The 20071-nt window shown below is 34.1% G+C and overlaps 1 protein-coding gene across 3 annotated transcripts in view; it reads left to right on the top strand.

Annotated features, from left to right (window-relative positions):
• TES (testin LIM domain protein) overlaps nucleotides 1–19195 on the top strand; it is a 106871-nt gene extending 87676 nt beyond the window's left edge. For all 3 annotated transcript variants that reach the window (XM_012550993.3, XM_012550992.2, XM_003771539.4), the window contains exons 3-7: nucleotides 838–1090; nucleotides 2574–2906; nucleotides 9543–9758; nucleotides 10423–10581; nucleotides 17912–19195. In XM_012550993.3, coding sequence (XP_012406447.1) covers nucleotides 838–1090; nucleotides 2574–2906; nucleotides 9543–9758; nucleotides 10423–10581; nucleotides 17912–18103 — 1153 coding nt within the window. In that variant the 3' untranslated portion in view covers nucleotides 18104–19195. The remainder of the gene's footprint in view (nucleotides 1–837; nucleotides 1091–2573; nucleotides 2907–9542; nucleotides 9759–10422; nucleotides 10582–17911) is intronic.
• The last annotated feature ends 876 nt before the right edge of the window (nucleotides 19196–20071 follow it).

The raw sequence follows: 20071 nt of genomic DNA on the forward strand, positions 1-20071 counted from the left end.
TGTAGGTTTCCTTTTGTTGTAGTTGATGGCCATGGTATTCCTTTCCAGATACCACACTCTGTGAGTCTTTTGTTGACTCATTCCAGGCTGCTCTTTTGTCTTCTATATCCCACCCTCTCAAATATATAGCCCTCCTTTTTTGGTAATCTTTATTTAAATAAGAATTGACAAGTGGTTATTTTCACACAAAAAAAAAGGTTATTTCAGTAAAAGGAAACTCAATGAAGAACTTTTTTAGTCAAGTTGCAAAATGTTATTAGGTATTATAAATTACAGAAGAGCTTTGAGGACTTTGCTATAATAGGAATATAATTTCTAGATTGCAGCCAGCCGCTTGGATTTTTCCAGGGATAGGGATTTAGAAGTATTAAGAAGGCAAATAGTGATTGACTTCATTTGAATGTGATTTGTACGCATTGTACAAATTGTACCTAATTAGGCCTAATTGTAAAGTTTATTTGTGTCTTTGAACTGAAGGCCTCAGGTACCATAATAAATATAGCAAGAGAAGTACTATTAGAAAAGAGATAGATGAAAATACAGGGATTTTGGTATTAGGAAGATAGATCTCCCTTTTTTGCCCTTTGTTGGTGGCAGCAGAGTGTTAACCTGAAAATAGAGACAGGAATTATAACTTTGGGTAGAATCATTTTTTGTTTGGGATGAGACATGTTATCCAGAACATTTCATAAGGAGGATACTGCTAATAATTGAATTAACAGTGTGTTCTTTTTGCCTCCATTGTGAGTGTGTATATATATATATAACCAAAACAAGGTTATCCCACAGTAAGTAAATAGAATGCTTAACATTGTTTGCTTTTCTCCAAAATGATAGGAAAATATGCCGCAACTGCAAATGTGGCCAAGAGGAGCACGATGTTTTCATGAGCAATGAGGAAGATAGGAAAGTGGGAAAACTTTTTGAAGATACCAAATATACTACCCTGATTGCAAAGCTGAAAACAGATGGGATTCCCATGTATAAACGCAATGTTATGATCTTGACTAATCCTGTCCCTGCTAAGAAGAATGTCTCCATCAACACAGTTACCTATGAATGGGCTCCCCCTGTCCAGAATCAAGCTTTGGTAAGTTGTTGTTGTTGTTGTTGTTTTTTTTTTCAAAGTATGTATATTTGCACCTACAAGAAAGAGAATATAATAGAGAGACAAAGATACAGACACACACAGAGAAAAGATCTCTACATCTGGAGAATATAGAAGACCATGTTCAAACTGCGTTTTTTTTGTTTTGTTTTGTTTTGTTTTTTTAATATGTGGGTTAGGGATTTTTCTTTTTTGGCCTTTTTGACAAAATTGTAATGAAATTGATGTTAATCGCTGTTCTTATTTGGTTTTTACATCTTCATTCATGTTATAATAAGTTACTACCTATTATCCTCTTTTCTGTTATTCTTATAAATTAAACTCCGTTTTAGGGAGTTCCATTGTTGAACTCATAGTTTTTCCTATGCATTACAGTTATGCTGTGTATGAATATATTAAGAAATATTTTGAGGATTTCTGAGTCTGTTTTTAATTTCTTGAAGAGGACATATTCTCTTAAAATAGCAAGAGAAGAGTTATGTACATTTTCAAGCTTGCAAATCTTGAAACTGTTCCATTTGTTAAAAGGCCATAAAGGATGACTTCTGTAATAGTAAAGAATATAATTTATATCATTGATGCTGAGGAAAGCATTCAGTGGAGCCCTTCTATTACTGTATAAGGCCAAAAAAATGAGTGTACTATGCACAGTGTTGTTCCAGTTTTCTTAGAACTACAGCCAAATTGGACATCTGAAAAGTCTTTTAGGAGAGTTTCTTTGCTCAGAAATGTAGAACTGAGTGAAGGCAGCTTTGGGAAGAAATAGTGAATTAATGTCATTTGTGTGTTTGTGTGTGACCAAGAAAATAAAATGCAAGAAAAAAATAACACCCAGTTCTTTAATATATGTGTTGCCTTGTAATAACTGTATTTGTATATACTGTAAAGGAAAATGTTATATGGACTGTCAGTAGTACAGAATTAGCTTCTAATTTGTGGGTGGTCAGAGCTGAACAGAGAAGGCTAAAGACAGGGTTGAAACAAAAATATAATTTCAGTGAGGCAAACAAGCTTGCAAACAAGGACATGTGTGCTGGAACCTCCCCTAGTTGGGGGAGGGGGGTCCCAAGATCATTGAGGGGTTAACACAAATATTATTATTATGCCAAGCTTAGGACACATCTTGCTTGCTGAAACTTAGTTCTGGAAAACAGGGTATCTTCTATATCTTGACAGGACTCATTATTTAAAAACTGATCAGGAAGTTGAAAAAAATTAGGCTGAATTCTGAAAAGAGGGTCTATTTAGTTTAAAACTTTATAGAACTCAGGCTATAATAGTTATACACTATTCTCAAAATTTCCTTTAAAAAAAACACCCCAGGATTTATTTATATTGGGAGCCTTTATTGTTCTTTTAGATAAAAATGAAAGCTTGCTTAAGTGAAATGGCAAATTTAGCTCTAACTTTTGTTTTTAAAGTGTTGAATTCTATAATGGTGCTCTGGTTCTTTGTTTAACTCTAGGCTAGAAGATATATGCAGTTGCTTCCAAGGGACAAACAACCTGTGGCTGGCTCAGAAGGGGCCCAGTATCGGAAGAAGCAATTAGCTAAGCAACTCCCTGCTCATGATCAGGATCCTTCAAAATGTCATGAATTGACTCCCAATGAGGTGAAGCAGATGGAACAGTTTGTGAAGAAATACAAGAATGAGGCTCTCGGTGTTGGAGATGTCAAACTTCCGAGTGAGATGGATATCAAAGCTTTTGATAGAAGTACACTTGATGGAGGACACAGGGGCACTACGGCTTCCGTGGGAGCAATGGAGGATAAATCAGCAGAGAAAAAAGAGGACTATGTAAGTAAGATTTGTCCTTGTTATTCTGAGGCCATGAGCCACATATTTATTTTAACTCAGTTTCCCTAGGATCACTAATTTTTCTACTTCCTCATACTACTCCAGGAGAACAATGGGCAAGGGAAACCAAAGGAACCAAAATTTAACTTAAATCAACTGATTTAAGTGAGAAGTGACATTGAGATTATTGTTCAAAGATAGATTTTCATTTATGGGCTTCCCCAAATATACTAAAGAATTGAAATATTAATGAATATGGACCTAACCTCATAGTCTTTTTTTTTTTAAGTATAATTTTTAATTATAGAAATATGCAATTATAAAAAAACAGATTTTATAATAGTATTATAATAGATTATAATAAAAATTATAATGGTATTCATCTGCCACCAGAATGTCTATATGGCAATTTGTCTGTTGGTTCAATTGCTTTCTTAACTGTGAAAATTAAAAAAAAAAAAAAAAAAAAAAAAGCATTTCTCTTTATGCTGGTATTAAATACATTTTAATAAATAATATGTTTATGTGCCATATCCACACAGGCCACTAGTAAATAGAATTGGCCTTGAAATCAGAAAGAATGGGGACCAAACCGATACAGATTTTAAAGAGAACTGAGTTTTCTTGGCTGTCCTAGAGAAGAAAAAGGTATCAAGAAATGATACCGGCCACTTAATTACTTGAGCAGTTTTTTGTTTTTTGCTAAAGCAATTGGGTTAAGTGACTTGCCCAGGGTCACACAGCAAAGAAGTGTTAAAAGTGTCTGAGATCAGATTTGAACTCGAGTACTCCTGATTTCAAGGCTGGTACTTTATCCACTGCACCACCTAGCTGTCCCTGTTTCTGTTTTTTTAAGGAGGATCTGTCCCATCAGTCTGTGTCTGTGCGTACAAATGACTGAATAAGAACTTAATAAGAGAATTTTGGAATGGGTTTTAAGATAGTTATAGACATGTCCAAGAAGATATTAATTTAAGAAAAAATTATATTTCCCTTTCAAAAAAGTTTAATTGCTAATTCTTTCTTTTAAAAAAATTGTTACTAGAACATTTGATATCTCTAGGTTTCTTCCAACTCAGGTTTGGGGGGAAGGGCAGAAGTAATGCTAATACATTAGAATTATGAAATAGAGGTATCTTAATACAAATAGAAATAGGGCAAATCAATGTTCATAAAGCTCCTTGCAGTTGTGTATTGACTTAGTTTTTAAAATGTGAAAATTTTTGTTTTACTCTATTTTTATTTATTTCTTTAACTATTTCCCAATCACATTTTAATCTGATTCTTCAGTATTCAGAAGTGTTACAGGTTGCATCAGGCTATGTGTTTGACACCTTTGGGAGAGTGAGTAGAATTTTAGGCCTGGTGTCAAGAAAATTGGGATTTGAATTCTCTCTACCTCACCTAAGTAATAATTTAACTTCTTTGGGTCTCAATTTTTCTCTTTCTCTACAGTGAGGGTTTGGTACTTCATGACCTCTAAAATCTTTTCTAGCTCTAAAACTGTAACCCTAGGATAATTAGTATTTCTTCCTGCAATTTGATTCAATTTATTAACTCGGTTTTCAAAAACAACTATTAAGTATGATTCATTTCCTTTATCTGGAAAAAAAAAACAAAAACAAAGGATTGGGGTGGGGGTGGGGGCAATTCCTGAATCATTGTTCATGTTTAGTTGAATTGATCTTAAAAAAGTAAAATATGAAAAATAGTTTATGGTGAAATTAACATGCTCCTAATGTGGAGAACCTTGAAAATATTGACAAATACTCCAGGAAACGGTGTTGTTTATTTTATGTCATAACAATGATCCCTTAATTCCATGTGACTTCTCTTTGAAAGGATTCAGAGTATTTCCAGAAATGTCATCTGATTTTTTTCCTCACAAAATTGCAGTCACAGAGAGGGAAAGAAATGCCCTTTGTATCTGGAGAAATAAAAGTATGTAGATAGTAAATTTTTTTTAGTAGTATTTCATAGAAAACCAGAAGAACCAGAAATATAATCCTAACTTTTAACTTTGACTTCTTTCTAGCTAGTAATAATTTGAATCTATAATGACTTTTTAGTGTATTCATGTAACTTTGGGTACCTAGGTGATACAGTGGATAAAACCCTAGTCCTGGAGTCAAATTTGGCCTCAGACTCTTACTAGTCATATAATTCTGGGCAAGTCACTTAAGTCTTCTCTTCCTCAGTTTCCTCAACTGTAAAATAATTTGTTGAGAGATAATATTCATAAGGGGCTTTACAGATCTTAAAAAGCAATGTAAATGCTTATTGTTGTTGTTTCACTCTTGTGAACAAATTAAAGTAGTGCTTTTTAATCTCTTACTGTCAGTAAACATTTATTAAGCACCTTCTGTATGGCAAGGTACTATGTTAAGCTCCAAGTATACAAGAAAAGTAAAGTATAGTCCCTATCTTCCTAGAAAGATTAATCTAATGAAGAAACAACTTGCAAATAACTGCAAACAAGCTGTGTACAGGAATAATTGGAAGTAATCCAATTGGAAGTAATAGAGGAAAGGCACTAGAATTAAAAGGATTGGAAAAGGCTATCTGAAAAAGGGAAATTTTAGCAGGGAAAGCAAAAAATCCAGGAGGCAGAGGTAAAAAAATCCACAAGAAAGGAGTGGTCTTGAGAGTTCTGTGTGTGGGGGTGGGGTGGGGAGAAGAACAGCCAATGAAAATGCCTGATTCAGGAGTTTTTGAGGAACAGCAAAGAGAGCCATTTTATTGACTCAAATTGAGGTAGATGGTTAAGAAGATTTGGATGAGGGTTTGGGGGGATGTTATGAAGGCCTTTGAACAAGTACTTTGTTTAGGTTGGAGTTGGATAAAATTCATATAAAATGTATTCTAAAAGTACTCTTTGATACTTTTATGTTTAAGTTTTCTGTGACTGGCAAAATATAGTATTCAAATCTCAAGATCTGGAGGACAAGGGGTAGAATGTAAATGATGGGTGAGGACAGAGAAAAGAGAGAGCACAAGCTCTCTATGACTCTTTAAATAGTTTGTACTGTTTTCATAGAATGTTAGATAGAGCTTTAGGGCAATAGTGGACCCAAGAGATCATTTAATCTAGGAGTAATTTATCTTTTTTTTGGTATTATAGACTCCTTTGGTACTTTGGTGAAGCCTGTGGTCCCTTTCTCAGGAAAAAAAAAAATGTTTTACGCATAAAATAAAATATTTAAGTATTTAAAGGAAACCAATTACATCAAAATAGAGTTATCTATCTTTCTATTTATTTTAAATTTCACAGACCCATATTTACTAACTAATTTAATCTAATGCATGTTTTACTACTGACAAAACCAGAGTCCAAAGACGTTAAATGATTTATATAGATAATTAGTAGGACAGAAAGAACTTGGTGAGTCTCAATTTTTAATTCAATAGTTTGTGTTTTAGTTACATAATTTTAGATTTTGATAGGCGTATAGAGGTAAAATCCAGATAGCTCTCATTTTATAAAGGATAAAACTGAAGCTTGGAGTAAGTAAATAGGAAAAAAAGGAAATAAGCAACTATTAATCTCCTTCTGTGTGATAAATACTATGTTACTACATTACTCTTATTTAATTATCAAAACAGTCCTGCGAGGGAGATATTATCCCTACTTTACTATTGAGTAAAATGGGGGTAGATAAAGGTTAAGTGACTGGTCCAATATCATATAACTAATAAGTATCTGAGGCTGGATTCAGACTCTGTTCTTCCTAACTCTTGGCCCAGCATGCCACCAAACTGCTCCTAAAGTAACTCTCAAGGTAACTCATACTGCTAATTTAGTGGTAGAATAAAGAGTAAAATTCAGATTTCCTCATAAGGACACACAGTGCCTTGAGTGCTGATTTGGATTCAGGGAAATCCTGAGTTTAACCTCTGCTTCAGATATTCAGCTGTGTGGTCTTGACAAATCATCTCTCAATGCCTCAGCTTCCTTATCTGTAAAATGGGGATAATAATATCACCTATCTTAAAAAGTTGTTGTGAGGACTAAATGAAATAATATATTCAGGCTCTTTGCAAACTTTAAATTGCTATATAAATCTTAGCTGTTATTATTTCCACAATAAATGTACCAAATGTAGAAAAAGATGTGAGGCAAATAAATTGTATATTTTTATTTTAAAACTCTATTAATAAAAGTGTATTTGTATACATACATAGAAAAACACACACAATGATCTTCTATGTAATAGTGTTTATATATGTATGTGTGTATGTATATAAATCAACATAGGCATGTTGAGAATGGACAAACTTCCAAATAGTATATTGATAGATAATATTTTAAGATTTTCAAAGAACTTGGCAAATATTCATTACTTTTATCCCTACAATTCATTTTACAGATGAGGAAACTGAGGCAGATCACTCTAAATCTATAATTCTGTATCCTAAGAGAGGCCTTTATTCCTTTTTATTCCTTTTCTTTATTCCTTTTTTAATAAATGTTACAGCATATTTATACTGTGATTATATAAATAATGACAGTGAAATGAACTAGACAAATTAATTGTTAATCTTTTAGATTATGCTTTTTTTGTAATTTTTTGCCTACTTTTGCAGATAACCGGAGTTATCTTTCTTGTCTTTTATTTCACCATGAGTATGCTGGTACTTAGTTTTACCCAAGTACTTTTCTTTTCCTTTCTCCATCAGATTGCTACTTGCCTCTGTTCAGTAACTAACTTTTCATTTGATGCTTTTAATTTCTTACTGTTATCTCTTTAATTTCCCCAGCCTTTAAGTTGCCAGCAGATTATGTAACAACTTGATTTTTTTTTTTTTTAAATGAGACAAAAGCAAGCTCTGACTCAAAGGCACTGTGCTTTTCAATGTGAAAAAACAGATATAAGTAACTGATAGAAAAGTTGTATACACAAGTCAAATCTCTTTATAATTTTATCATATTTCCAAATATAATAGGATATGAATTATCTAAAGAAATCCTTCATGAGTTCTTTTGTACAAATCAAAAACTTTATAAAATGACTAATTGCCTCTTGATTATACAAGGGCCAACCTATGTAATGAAATTTCAGCTGCCAATGAGGAAAAACCCTCCAACCATGAAAATAGACAGACTTCTACTTTTATTTATTTATTTATTTTTATTATAGCTTTTTATTTACACGATATATGCATGGGTAATTTTTCAGCATTGACAACTGCAAAACCTTTTGTTCCAACTTTTCCCCTCCTTCCCCCCACCTCTTCCCCAAATGGCAGGTTGATCAATACATATTAAATATGTTAAAATATAAGTTAAATGCAGTATATGTATACATGTCCATACAGTTATTTTGCTGTACAAAAACAATTGGACTTTGAAATAGTGTACAATTAACCTGTGAAGGAAATCAAAAATGCAGGCAGACAAAAATAGAAGGATTGGGAATTCTATGTAGTGGTGCATAGTCATTTCCCAGAGTTCTTTCGCTGGGTGTAGCTGGTTCAGTTCATTACTGCTCTATTGGAACTGATTTGGTTCATCTCATTTCTGGAGATGGCCACTTCCATCAGAATTGATCATCATATAGTATTGTTGTTGAAGTATATAATGATCTCCTGATCCTGCTCATTTCACTCAGCATCAGTTCATGTAAGTCTCCCTAAGCCTCTCTGTATTCATCCTGCTGGTCATTTCTTACAGAACAATAATATTCCATAATATTCATAAACCACAATTTATTCAGCCATTCTCCAATTGATGAGCATCCACTTAGTTTCTAGTTTCTGGCCACTACAAACAGGGCTGCCACAAACATTCGTGCACATACAGGTCTTTTTCCTTCTTTAAGATCTCTTTGGGATAAGCCCAGTAGAAACACTGCTGGGTCAAAGGGTTTGCACAGTTTGATAACTTTTTGAACATAGCTCCATATCGCTCTCCAGAATGGCTGGATGTATTAACAACTCCGCCAACAATGTATCAGTAAGACTTCTAATTTTAGAGACACTGCCTGGAACACAGAGATATTGAGTAATCCATTTATGGTCACACAGTCATATGTGTCCAGAGAAATGTTTCTGGTCAAATTCTAATTCCAAGACTGCCTCTCTATTCATTAAAGCCATTCTGCCTCTCTCATTTGTGGAATGGATTCCCATTTGTCATAGTTCACTTTCTTAAAGCTAAAGGAGGGAGATTTTTATTTTATCTAAATTTCTTTTGTGTCATGGTACCCTTTGGAAGGCTGCTGAAGCCTGTAGATTCCTCCTCAGAATTATGTTTTCAAATATGTAAAATAAAATGGATAGGATTATGAAGAAAATCATTTATACGTCTCCCTCCCATGTTAAGAATCCCTAATATAAATGTTTTTTTTTTTTTTTCCATAGCAGAGTGATGGTGTTGGGATATAAATTAGATGGGATTATTTAATTTCACAAATTTAAAGCACATTATAATTAGTGGGAAGAAGAAATGGTCCAGTTGTTTGGACAGAGATGAGCAAGATATGGAATGTCAGGGATGTATATAATGCTTTGTCCTCATTTTATCAAGTGACAGCAGTCCTGAATGTATGTATGAATGAGGGGAATTCCTAGTAAATCTGATATATTTATTAGGATTGTCGTCGCATGACTTAATTTTCCACATTGTGTCCATTTCAGTACTGCTATTGCTGCAAGCAGAGCATGAAAGAAGGTGATCCCGCAGTTTACGCTGAGAGAGCTGGGTATGACAAATTTTGGCACCCTGCCTGTTTCGTTTGCAGCACCTGCAATGAGCTTCTGGTGGACATGATCTATTTTTGGAAAAATGGGAAGCTGTATTGTGGCCGGCATTACTGTGACAGTGAGAAACCTCGGTGTGCAGGGTGCGATGAGGTAAGAGATTCCTGGACTGACTGCACCCTCATACAAATGTCCACAGTAGTCCCAAGCTGTCCTCCTCAGTGATGTAACCATACAGAGAATTGGGATATGTTCAAGTTAAAATGTTTTATTCACCTATCAAAGAATTGGTATTTAATGACTAATAATTCCTTCTGAGTTCTTGTGTCACTTAGACAGGAGAACTTATGATGGACGTTTAATAGTGGAAAATATAAAGAAGGCTGCCTTGTATGAATTGAGATGACTGGGTCAGACCTTAGATTTCTTTTTCAAAGTATGAAACTTAAGATGCTACATTTGGGGAATTTGAGGCTAGGAGGGCAGGGAAAGCAAACTCGCAAGGAATTTCTGGTATGGTAGCTATCACACACTGACAATTCGAAATCTTGGAAAGTTGGCAACAGGGGACTCCCAAGAGTTTAATTAACTATGGTTACTATGGTCACCCAATCAATATGTGTTAGGAATGGTACTTGAATTGACTTTCAAAGTTAACCCTTCTATGGTACCATCTCTCAAATTGATTGTATCTAAATGCTTTAAGGGGGCAGTGAATCTAATTATAAATGCTTTGCCAAATGGGTTTTTGGAGCTAAATAGGATTAAAGGAAAAAAATGACTTTTTTCTTTCTTGTTGTTGTTGTCATCTTTCTAGTTGATATTCAGCAATGAATATACCCAGGCAGAGAATCAGAGCTGGCATCTGAAACATTTCTGCTGCTTTGATTGTGACTGCGTTCTTGCTGGGGAAATCTATGTTATGGTCAATGACAAGCCCATATGCAAGCCTTGCTACGTGAGGAACCATGCTGTGGTAAGAGATCTTCTGGACACAGAATTATTCCAATAAAGTATTTACATACATCAGTAAACTTAGGAACAGAAAGCAAAAGGCTCTACTGATCCCAGCAACATATGACTTCTCTAGGAGGACTTTGTATAAAGTGTTGTATCCAAGGAACTTAAACAGAAAGGGTTTGTTAAACAGGAACCACTGAAGAGTTCCTGCAGTCCCTTTCCTACAGAACAGTCTTAGTAAAGCTTGGTTTGAAAAATAGAATTCTACTCTTGAAACCCACTTATAACAACTAATTCATTCACATACATATGTCAGAACCTACTCTGGTGAATTGAGAGACTAATTAATTTTTTTGTAGTTATAAATGAATTTTTATTCAACTATACTTCCTGGGATGTTCATTTCTTTTTTAAATCAAACTTTTTTTCTTCTTTCTCTGACTTTCCACTGATTACTAAAAAACAAACAAACAACAAAAAAAAAAACCTTTTATCATAAATATGAATAAACATGCAAAAATAAATATGTACATGTCTCAAATCTTTGAGCCCAATACCTCTTTAGTTAAGATCACCACCTGGAATGTGAAAAATAAATTAGCTATATGCAGATTTTTTTGGTGAGAACATGAATTGCAAAATAATTTGAAGTGTGTATACTTCAAGTATACCTTGAGAAGACATAAATATTTAAGTACCTTAATTCTATTATAATCTCTAAACCACTCATTTATAACTTCATAATTCATTATAAGGGCAGTTTTTTTTGATAAACTTCTAATAATAGATGGTACTAACTTGAGCTTGTTTCACATAGTGTGTCCGTTTTCTGAGCATACATGGACAAAGAATATAAAGCTCAGTTAGATAATCCAATCAATTGCATATAATTTAAGAGTTTAATGTAGCACAAATTCAAACCCAGAGCAAAAAGAAGAAAATACGCTTTTTCTTTTTTCTTCAGAATGAAAAGTGATTCTTGAGGTTCCATCAGTTTCCTCTTTCCTTATGTATTTATATGTGGGGCAGCTAGGAGGTACCATGAAGAGAGCAATGAGTCTGAAATCAGGAACTCATTTATCTTCCTGAATTCAAATCTGACACTTGAGACACACTTTACTAGTGGTGTGACTCAGGCCAATCATTTAATCCTCCTTGCCTCAGTTGCCTTATTTTAAAATGAGCTGGAAAAGGAAATGGCAAATCCACGGCAGTATCTTTGCCAAGAAAACTTCAAACAGAGTCACAAAGTTGGATATCATGATTAGAAAAATGACTGAACAACCAATGTACAAATGTATAATAATGAAATTGGAGGAAATGAGAAAGGAAAAGCTGAAGGTAGCAAAAAATCAAGAAAAAAGAGAAACCCTGATAGAAAATAATTAGCTCCATATTCCTGATGGATTCTATAGTTTTCCTAGGATGCTACTAATGACTCTTTGTGATGTTAGGACTTTTCTAAAAAAAACAGTCCTCATAGTCCTAGTCCTCATTGTTTGGTTGGCCTCTCAGCTTTTGGTTGCTTTTTAAGCAACCCAGAAAGGATTCACATTTCATCAATCACATGAAGTCATTCAATCATTAGAGTTATTATTTTTGGCAACTTATTGCTTTTTATTGTAAAACAAAGGGAAAACCGGTGTTTTATTTTGTTAATTATTATTAATAGTTTTTATTTGCTAAAGAAAGCATTAAAGCCAATATAAGCTTAATTTCTTAATTTAGACACTTGATTTTCACATTTTCTCAAAGAAGAAAAGATATTCAAAAGAATGAGAGGAAATTCACTGACGAAATTATTACCAGTAACTTGTGCTAATCACACCTGTTTGATTTTAAGAAATCTTTTATTCAATATAGTAAAAATTTATTAAGCAATTACTATTTGCAAGGCAGCTTTAGGGAGCCCTTGAAAATAGAAGGGATTAGGCAGGCTTTCACATATTATAGTCCCCACTAGAAATTATCTTCACTCACATAGTTGATTAAAAAGTAGGATACAAAATCTTTTTGTGCTTTTAAAAAAAAATTATAAGATTGTATAAGCCTCTGAGCAAAACACAGCATTAAAGGCTCTTCATCAACAAGATGCTTCACATGAAAATATTAAGATTATATGGGATTCTTTTTTCTAATTGGTTTTCTAATTATCAATATTCAGTAAAAGATAAAAACAGAAACTTCAGAAGAATTCCTTAAAGGGGACAAAATATCCCAGATGCTTCTGTTTGGTAGTAACATCATAGTAGTTGCATTAAGCTCCTAAATAACATGGGTCCTCTTTATTGAAATTTATAGTCCTTTGAAGTTAGCCTTAAAATCCACACAGGAAAAAAAGAAGTGGATGAATAATATTTGTCACCAAGACTATGACATGTAGTTGTATGGGCTGCTTATCTCGTATTAGTTTACAAGGAAATTTATCTTGGACAAGAGATTGACTGAACTTCAGTGCAAAATTAATGAGCAGAAGCCAGGCCTAGATAATTATACAATTTTTTTTGAGACCACATCCTCCCTATATTTCTCAATCTGGAAGCACAGTGACCATTCACAACTGGATCCCAACATTGATTGGCGCAGAAGTTTTAACTTATTTTATTTTTCAAACCTAAACTGGCTCACTCCATCTCAGGTATCTCTAATTATCTTCCTTTCTCAGAGGCTTACTATATTTTTGCCAGACTTAGGAGACATACAGTGAACTTTATGTTCATTGTAGCTCAGAGCTCTTGAACTCATGTAACCCATTACACTCAGCCTCCCTCATGAACAGGGATTATAGATATGGGCCATCATGCCCTGACTACATAGCATTTCAGCAATAACTTCTCTTTGAATTAAAAAACTCTTTATCTTTTTAACACTGGTATTTTCCTAATGATGAGGATACTAAAACTTAGTAAAAACTTCAGAATCTTCTCTCTCTTTCTCTCTTTCTCTCTCTTTCTCTCCTCCATCTTTCTCTCTCTCCTCCCTCTCTTTCTCTTTCTCTTTCTCTTTTCTCTTTCTTTCTCTCTCTCTCTCTTTATGTATATATGTATATGCATACATTTATATGTGTATATATGTATACACACGCACATGTGTACACATATATAAGCAGCAGAGTATTGGTAACTACCAAGCCTATTTTCTTGTTTCTATAAAATTTTCCTTAGAATACTCTAGACATACATCTGAAACATTCTAGTTGAAATCTATGAGAGGGAGCCAGTAGCCTTTTGCTATATTACACATCAGACCATCTCAATCATTAATCACAGGATTTAGTGAGCAACGGGCATCCCATGGAGTTTCTGCAGAAATATGCATATATGAAAATCGTACAAGAAGCCTTGGTAGATGATGTAATACTAGAAAGAACTATTAGAAAGATGTAAGGGGAAAAAAGTCCCAAGGACACTTGTTCCCCATAGGTGTTTTCTACTGTCATGGAGAAAGGTCCAGGACAGAATCCAAAAAAAGGAAGGAAAGATTCCATTGAAATGGCAGAGTCCTCCAGATGTTCCTGATTTTGAATGACATTGTGCTGATTGCAACAAACCCCAGGACACTGAAGTGCCTCCTAAACAAGATCCTTAATTACTCAAAGAAGTTTGACTAACTATCCATCCAGGAAAAACCACACCATTGAAGAATGTCTATTGTGTAGAGGATGCTATTTATAAATAAGCCATTCAAGTACTCTATAAGGACATATGTCTTAGACAGATGTTGCACATGGACAATGAAGAAATCCCAGAATTGAATAGGAGGAGGAAATGCTTGGGCTGAATTGCATTTGGGATATTATCTAGTGCACCGACAATGAGCCAAAACACTCATCTTTTAACAATAAGGGTTCTTCCATGATGTTGTGTGGCTGCAAGTTAGAAGAAACCCAGTGCCTGAAGAATTAAAGTTGAAAGTCACTGAAAGGGCACTTTAGAGGCACATGGCAGGCATTTGCAGAATGAAACATTATAAAAATTGTATAGGACAAGCAGCTTAGAGGCTATAATCAGAAAAGATACAAGATCAGGAAAAAAATAAGTGAGAGCAGGGAATACTTGAGGGACAGTCCACTTGCTCCATTAGTATCCCAGCTATATTAAGATATATGGACATGACACACTTATCCCAAGGCTGTCAGATGGACCCCCTTTAGAAGATTCATAAAAGTTGAGCAGACATAGAACTGCCACCCTCTCGGCAATCTCTCTTCCTTGGAGGTTTACAGCATCCAGATGCATCATTCCATCCATAGCTTGGTGACAGTTATTTCTCAGTTCCCAACTCATGCTTCTTCCTTTTTCAAGGAGTTCAGTATCTTATTGATACTATTCCTTTCAACACTAAGCTGTTCTCTTATACTTTAGGTCTTTTTCTCCCTCTTCATCTTACCCCTATACCATACCCGTTTCTCCCATTGTACCATTGCACCAGTATCTGAGGGGAAGAGTAAGCATGCACTTAGGCAAACCTGGCAGGAAAGCACACAAAGAAGGAAAACCCAGATGTTTGTTCTGGATAACTCAGAAGTTTGGACTGTACTCTGTGAGGTCATTGTTTCATTCAGAAACATCTTCATCATGTGACCCCATTTCTTTGTTAACTTCTGTTTCTTGGTCTCCAGTTGGCAAATGCTTTTTTTTGTATTGGAAACTTAGAATTTATAAGATTTTTAATGTAAAAATCACCCTTAAAGTGGTATTTTGACAGTGTTACTTCCTACTACAAATAGTAGTTCTCTTTAAATCAGAGAACTGAAAAATCCCCTCCAACTGGCAATCTCTGAGCTCTACTCACCATCCCAGGTAGTCACTTTACTCACCAGGACACAATGTTTTCCAATCTGAACATAACTCTTAAAAGACCTTAGTTGGTTAACTAACTCTGAGCAAGGGAAATCAGCCTCCCTGGTTTTTTCTCTTATACTGCAGAATCTATAGCAAAGCAGCCACTATACAAGTATTTCTTGTCATTTTCTAACTAGGAGGAGCAGAAAAGGACCACAAGCTGTTTTAGGAGGTTTCACCTCTCTTACGTGCTAGGTGATGCTAAAAAGGCATTAGGGACACCTGCATTCTTCAATCAGCCAATTAAGAAATAGCAGTCGAATTTTTTTTGTTAGCTGCAGCTCCTCCACTGGCTCGCGCACGCTCTCTCTCTCTCTCTCTCTCTCTCTCTCTCTCTCTCTCTCTCTTTTTTCTTAATTTTTATTTATTTATTTTATTATAACTTTTTATTTTACAAGTCATATGCATAGGTAATTTTTCAGTATTAACAGTTGCAAAACCTTTTGTTCCAACTTTTCCCCTCCTTCCCCCACCCCTTCCCCCAGATGGCAGGTTGACCACTACATGTTAAATATGTTAAAGTATAAGTTTAATACAATGTATGTATATATGTCCATATAGTTATTTTGTGTACAAAAAACCAGACTTTGAAATAGTGTACAATTAGTGTGAAAAGGAAATCAAAAATGGGGACAAAAAAAGGATTGGAATTCTATGTAGTGTAATAGTCATCTCTCAGAGTTCTTTTGCTGGGTATAGATGGTTCAATTCATTTCTCTATTGGAACTAATTTGGTTATCTCATTGTTGAAGGGGCCATTCCATCGAATTGATATCATATATTATTGTTGTTGAAGTATTAATGATCTCCTGGTCCTGCTCATTTCACCAGCATCCAGTTCGTAAGTCTCTCAGGTCTTTCTAATTCCTGCTGGTCATTTCTTCAGAACAATAATATTCATAACAAATTTACTCACTTCTCCAACTGATGGCATCCACTTAGTTTCCAGTTTCTGGCGACTACAAAAAGAGCTGCCACAAACATTCTTGCACATACAGGTCCCTTTCCATTCTTTTCTCTTTGGATTTAAACCCAATAGTAACTGCTGGGTCAAAGGGTATACAAATTTGATAGCTTTTGAGCATAGTTAAATTGTCTCCAGAATGGCTGAATGTATTACAATTCCAAACAATGTATCATTCCCAGTTTCCCATCCCCTCCAAATTTTCTTATTATCTTTCCTGTCATTCTAGCCAGTCTGACAGGTGTATAGTGTATCTCAGAGTTGTCTTAATTTGCACTTCTCTGATTAAGAATGACTTGGAGCATCTTTTCATATGGCTAGAAATAATTTCAATTTCTTCATCTTAGAATTGTCTGTTCGTATCCTTTGACCATTTATCAATTGGAGAATGGCTTGATTTCTTACATTAGAGTCAATTTTAGATCTGGTACAGCTAGGCTACCTTTATTTGATTTTTTTTTTTTAATTAATTCCCTTGAAATTCTTGACCTTTTGTTTTTCCATATGAACTTTGTTATTATTTTTTCTAGGTTATTAAAATAGTTTTTTTTTTGGGGGGTAGATTGTTAACGCAAAAAATAGATTAGTTTAGGTAGTATTGTCATCTTTATGATATTTGCTTGCCCTAATCAAGAACATTTAATATTTTTCCAATTGGTTAGATCTGACTTTATTTGTGGAAAGTGTTTTGTAGTTTTACTCATATAGTTTCTGATTTTCCTTCTGCCACTGGCTCTTAAAGCAATTCTGACAAGTTGTTTTTTTGTCCCTTCTGCTTCCTTCCTTCTTTCTTCAAATTCTAAAACACCCTAATCTTAACTCCTGTCTTCTATACTTCTCAGTCTCTCAAACTAGACCTTCCTGACCTTGAATGAATGACCTTTTCATTTAAAAACAGCTTGCTAAATTTTCCCTGTGAAATTAGTAGCTTTTGAAATAATAATCTTGTCTCCAATAAGTATGTAATTTATTATATATATCATTGTATAACTTTTACAAAGCCAATTCCCAGTCCTTTTAAGTGTAATCTTTGATCATCTTTTATTGTCTATAAGAACTATAGATCTTAATAAGTATTCTTTATATAATAAATGAGATCTGCCTAAATACAGCTTTAAATGAAGCATGAAAATGTTTTTTAGTTTGTTACTATAGTTTACAATGAACTAATATACATCTTAATTGTGTGTAATAGAACAAAACCCATATTTTTTTCTGAAACCATCCCCTTCAACATTAAGTACAATGGTATTCCATCACTATCATATGTCATAGGTTGTTGAGCCATTCCCCAATTGAAGGGACAGTCCCCTCCGTTTTCAATTCTTTATTGCAATAGAAAGAAAAATGGAATTTCAAGGACAGTGTTTCTGCCCAAACTTTTACAGGAAGGGTCCTCTACCTTTGACTCTCTCCTACATTTAAATATTAGACAGATATTTAATGTATCTTTTCAAAAATTTGAGTCAAGAAATGTTTGGTGAAGATAACTAATAATAATATTTGATTTGACTCTTTTTTTCTTCTTTGTTCAACAGATTTGCCAAGGGTGTCATAATGCAATTGATCCAGAAGTACAGCGAGTGACTTACAACAATTTTAACTGGCATGCTACCGAAGAGTGCTTTCTCTGTTCCTGTTGCAGCAAGTGTCTGATTGGTCAGAAGTTTATGCCAGTAGAAGCGATGCTTTTCTGTTCAGTAGAATGTAAAAAGATGATGATGTCTTAATGAGAAAACACTAGATAATTCTGAGCCATTGCTGTCTTCCAAAGTGGTCTGCATTTCTACTGTAAAATGGAATTTGGGCATTTGCAAAAAATAAAAAAGAGGAAAAAAACCCTAGAATAAATTGAGAAATTTTTATTTGTTTCTCTTTCCCCTTTTTCTTTCTGCCTTTGCTTTCATCTTTTAGAATTTGTATTAAGTACATATTCAGTTCTAAAATAGATGAAAATGGCGTATTTTATTTGGGAAGGCCAAGTATTTCTTTATTTGTTTCTTCCCCCCCTCATTTTTAAGAATGAAAGGAAGCAACTTTAAAATTAAGTGAAAAAAAACATGTATGTATCCTCTCTCAGTCCCTTTTTTATACAGTTTTCTGATGGTGTGTAATGATGGGCTTTTCTGACAGTAGGAAGGAATTGAAAGATATACATAGTGCTTATGAAACAAGCATCTCAGAAAAATTTGTAACTGTCATTTATTTCTAACCTCTGTATATTCACTGCCCGATGATGTAAGCAGATATGTATCATTTTCTTTTTTGTTTTGATCATTGTTTTCTACTTGGAACTCCTCAGCTTCACCTCCCTAGTCTAGGAGTAAGTTTTTCTAGTCCATGACCTGTCCTTGAGCTATAGATACCATAGTAGGGGGTATTTTTGTACATAGTACAGAAATGCCTACTTTGCAATTTCTATAAATGGGTCTTGGGCTTTTTTTTTTTAAAGGTGATGTTTGAATTTCAGACACTCAGTTCCAGCATGTTGTCAATTCTAAGAACATCTGTGTCTGTCTCAAGGTATATACTGTGGAGCCACAAGAACTTGTGAAATGTATTAATTGCCATTGGCAGATTTGGAATTTGATAAATCCTTGTATGTTTCTTTTTTTTTTTTTTTCTGAATGATAACTGTTCTGTGATGATTTATAATAATGCTTATTGGTGTGCCTAATTTCTTTTTCCTCAGAAAATGTGTGTGTGTATTATAAACAATTATGTAGGATATTATTTACAAAAGCATCCAAATTATACATACCTTAGAGAGGTGTATTTGTGCATGTTATATCAAAATAAAGAAAAATCTTTGATCACTTTAATGGTTGTAATTCTCATCTTTTTAGTAGAAAAATTCAATCCTATTGCAACTATGGTTTTTTTTTTTTACAGCAGGGGGCAGTATCTTCAAGGATTAAAGATGCTTTTTAAAAAAAAAAACTTGAGTAAACTATTGCTATTGTTTAAAGTCTGGCAATACATGAGCTTTTCAAAGTGAGAAACTTTGATATTATACTTAATACTTTAATAACAAAAGAGGTAAAGGGTTTAGAGCATCAATGTTTGGCTAGTTAGGAATTGTAATTATCTTTAATTAAAGATGGTTAGCACCTAAATTTCCTATTCAGAGAACACTTGATTTTAGAAGTGGAAGTGAATTTCGTAAGATTCAATGGTTCGCAAGCTTTCTATTCTAAGGACTCCTTTATAAGCTAAAAAATTATCAAGGTTCCCATAGAGATTTTGTGTATGATAATAGCTAGCAACATACAGCATTAAGAATGAAAACATCTTTGTACTATGAATAATGTGTGTCTTTGGACAAGACACTGTCTCAAATGCCCAGGAAACTTTCCAGGACTTATATCATAGACAAGTTACTGTAGAGAGAAAGAGACCATGCTTTGAAAACCATTGATCAGATTTAATACCTTCATCTGTAAGATGAGGAAACTGAGGCCCAGAAAAAATTAAATGCTTTACCTAAGGATTCACAGATAGTTAAGTGGCAAAACGCTAAAATCCATTACAAATCCAAGGAGATCTGTGGGTTCCTCCTAACTAGACAGCCAGTCCCTGCTAACTGCTACTTTTGTACAATAGTAACAATTTCACTTCTATATAAGACTTTTAAAATGGCTTTTCAACATTTTTTTTTTTCTGTTAGGTTCTAAGGCAAAAAAAATTAGAAAATCTGA

This window comes from Sarcophilus harrisii, chromosome 5 (genome assembly GCF_902635505.1).
Source record: "Sarcophilus harrisii chromosome 5, mSarHar1.11, whole genome shotgun sequence".
Taxonomy (NCBI): Eukaryota; Metazoa; Chordata; class Mammalia; order Dasyuromorphia; family Dasyuridae; genus Sarcophilus; species Sarcophilus harrisii.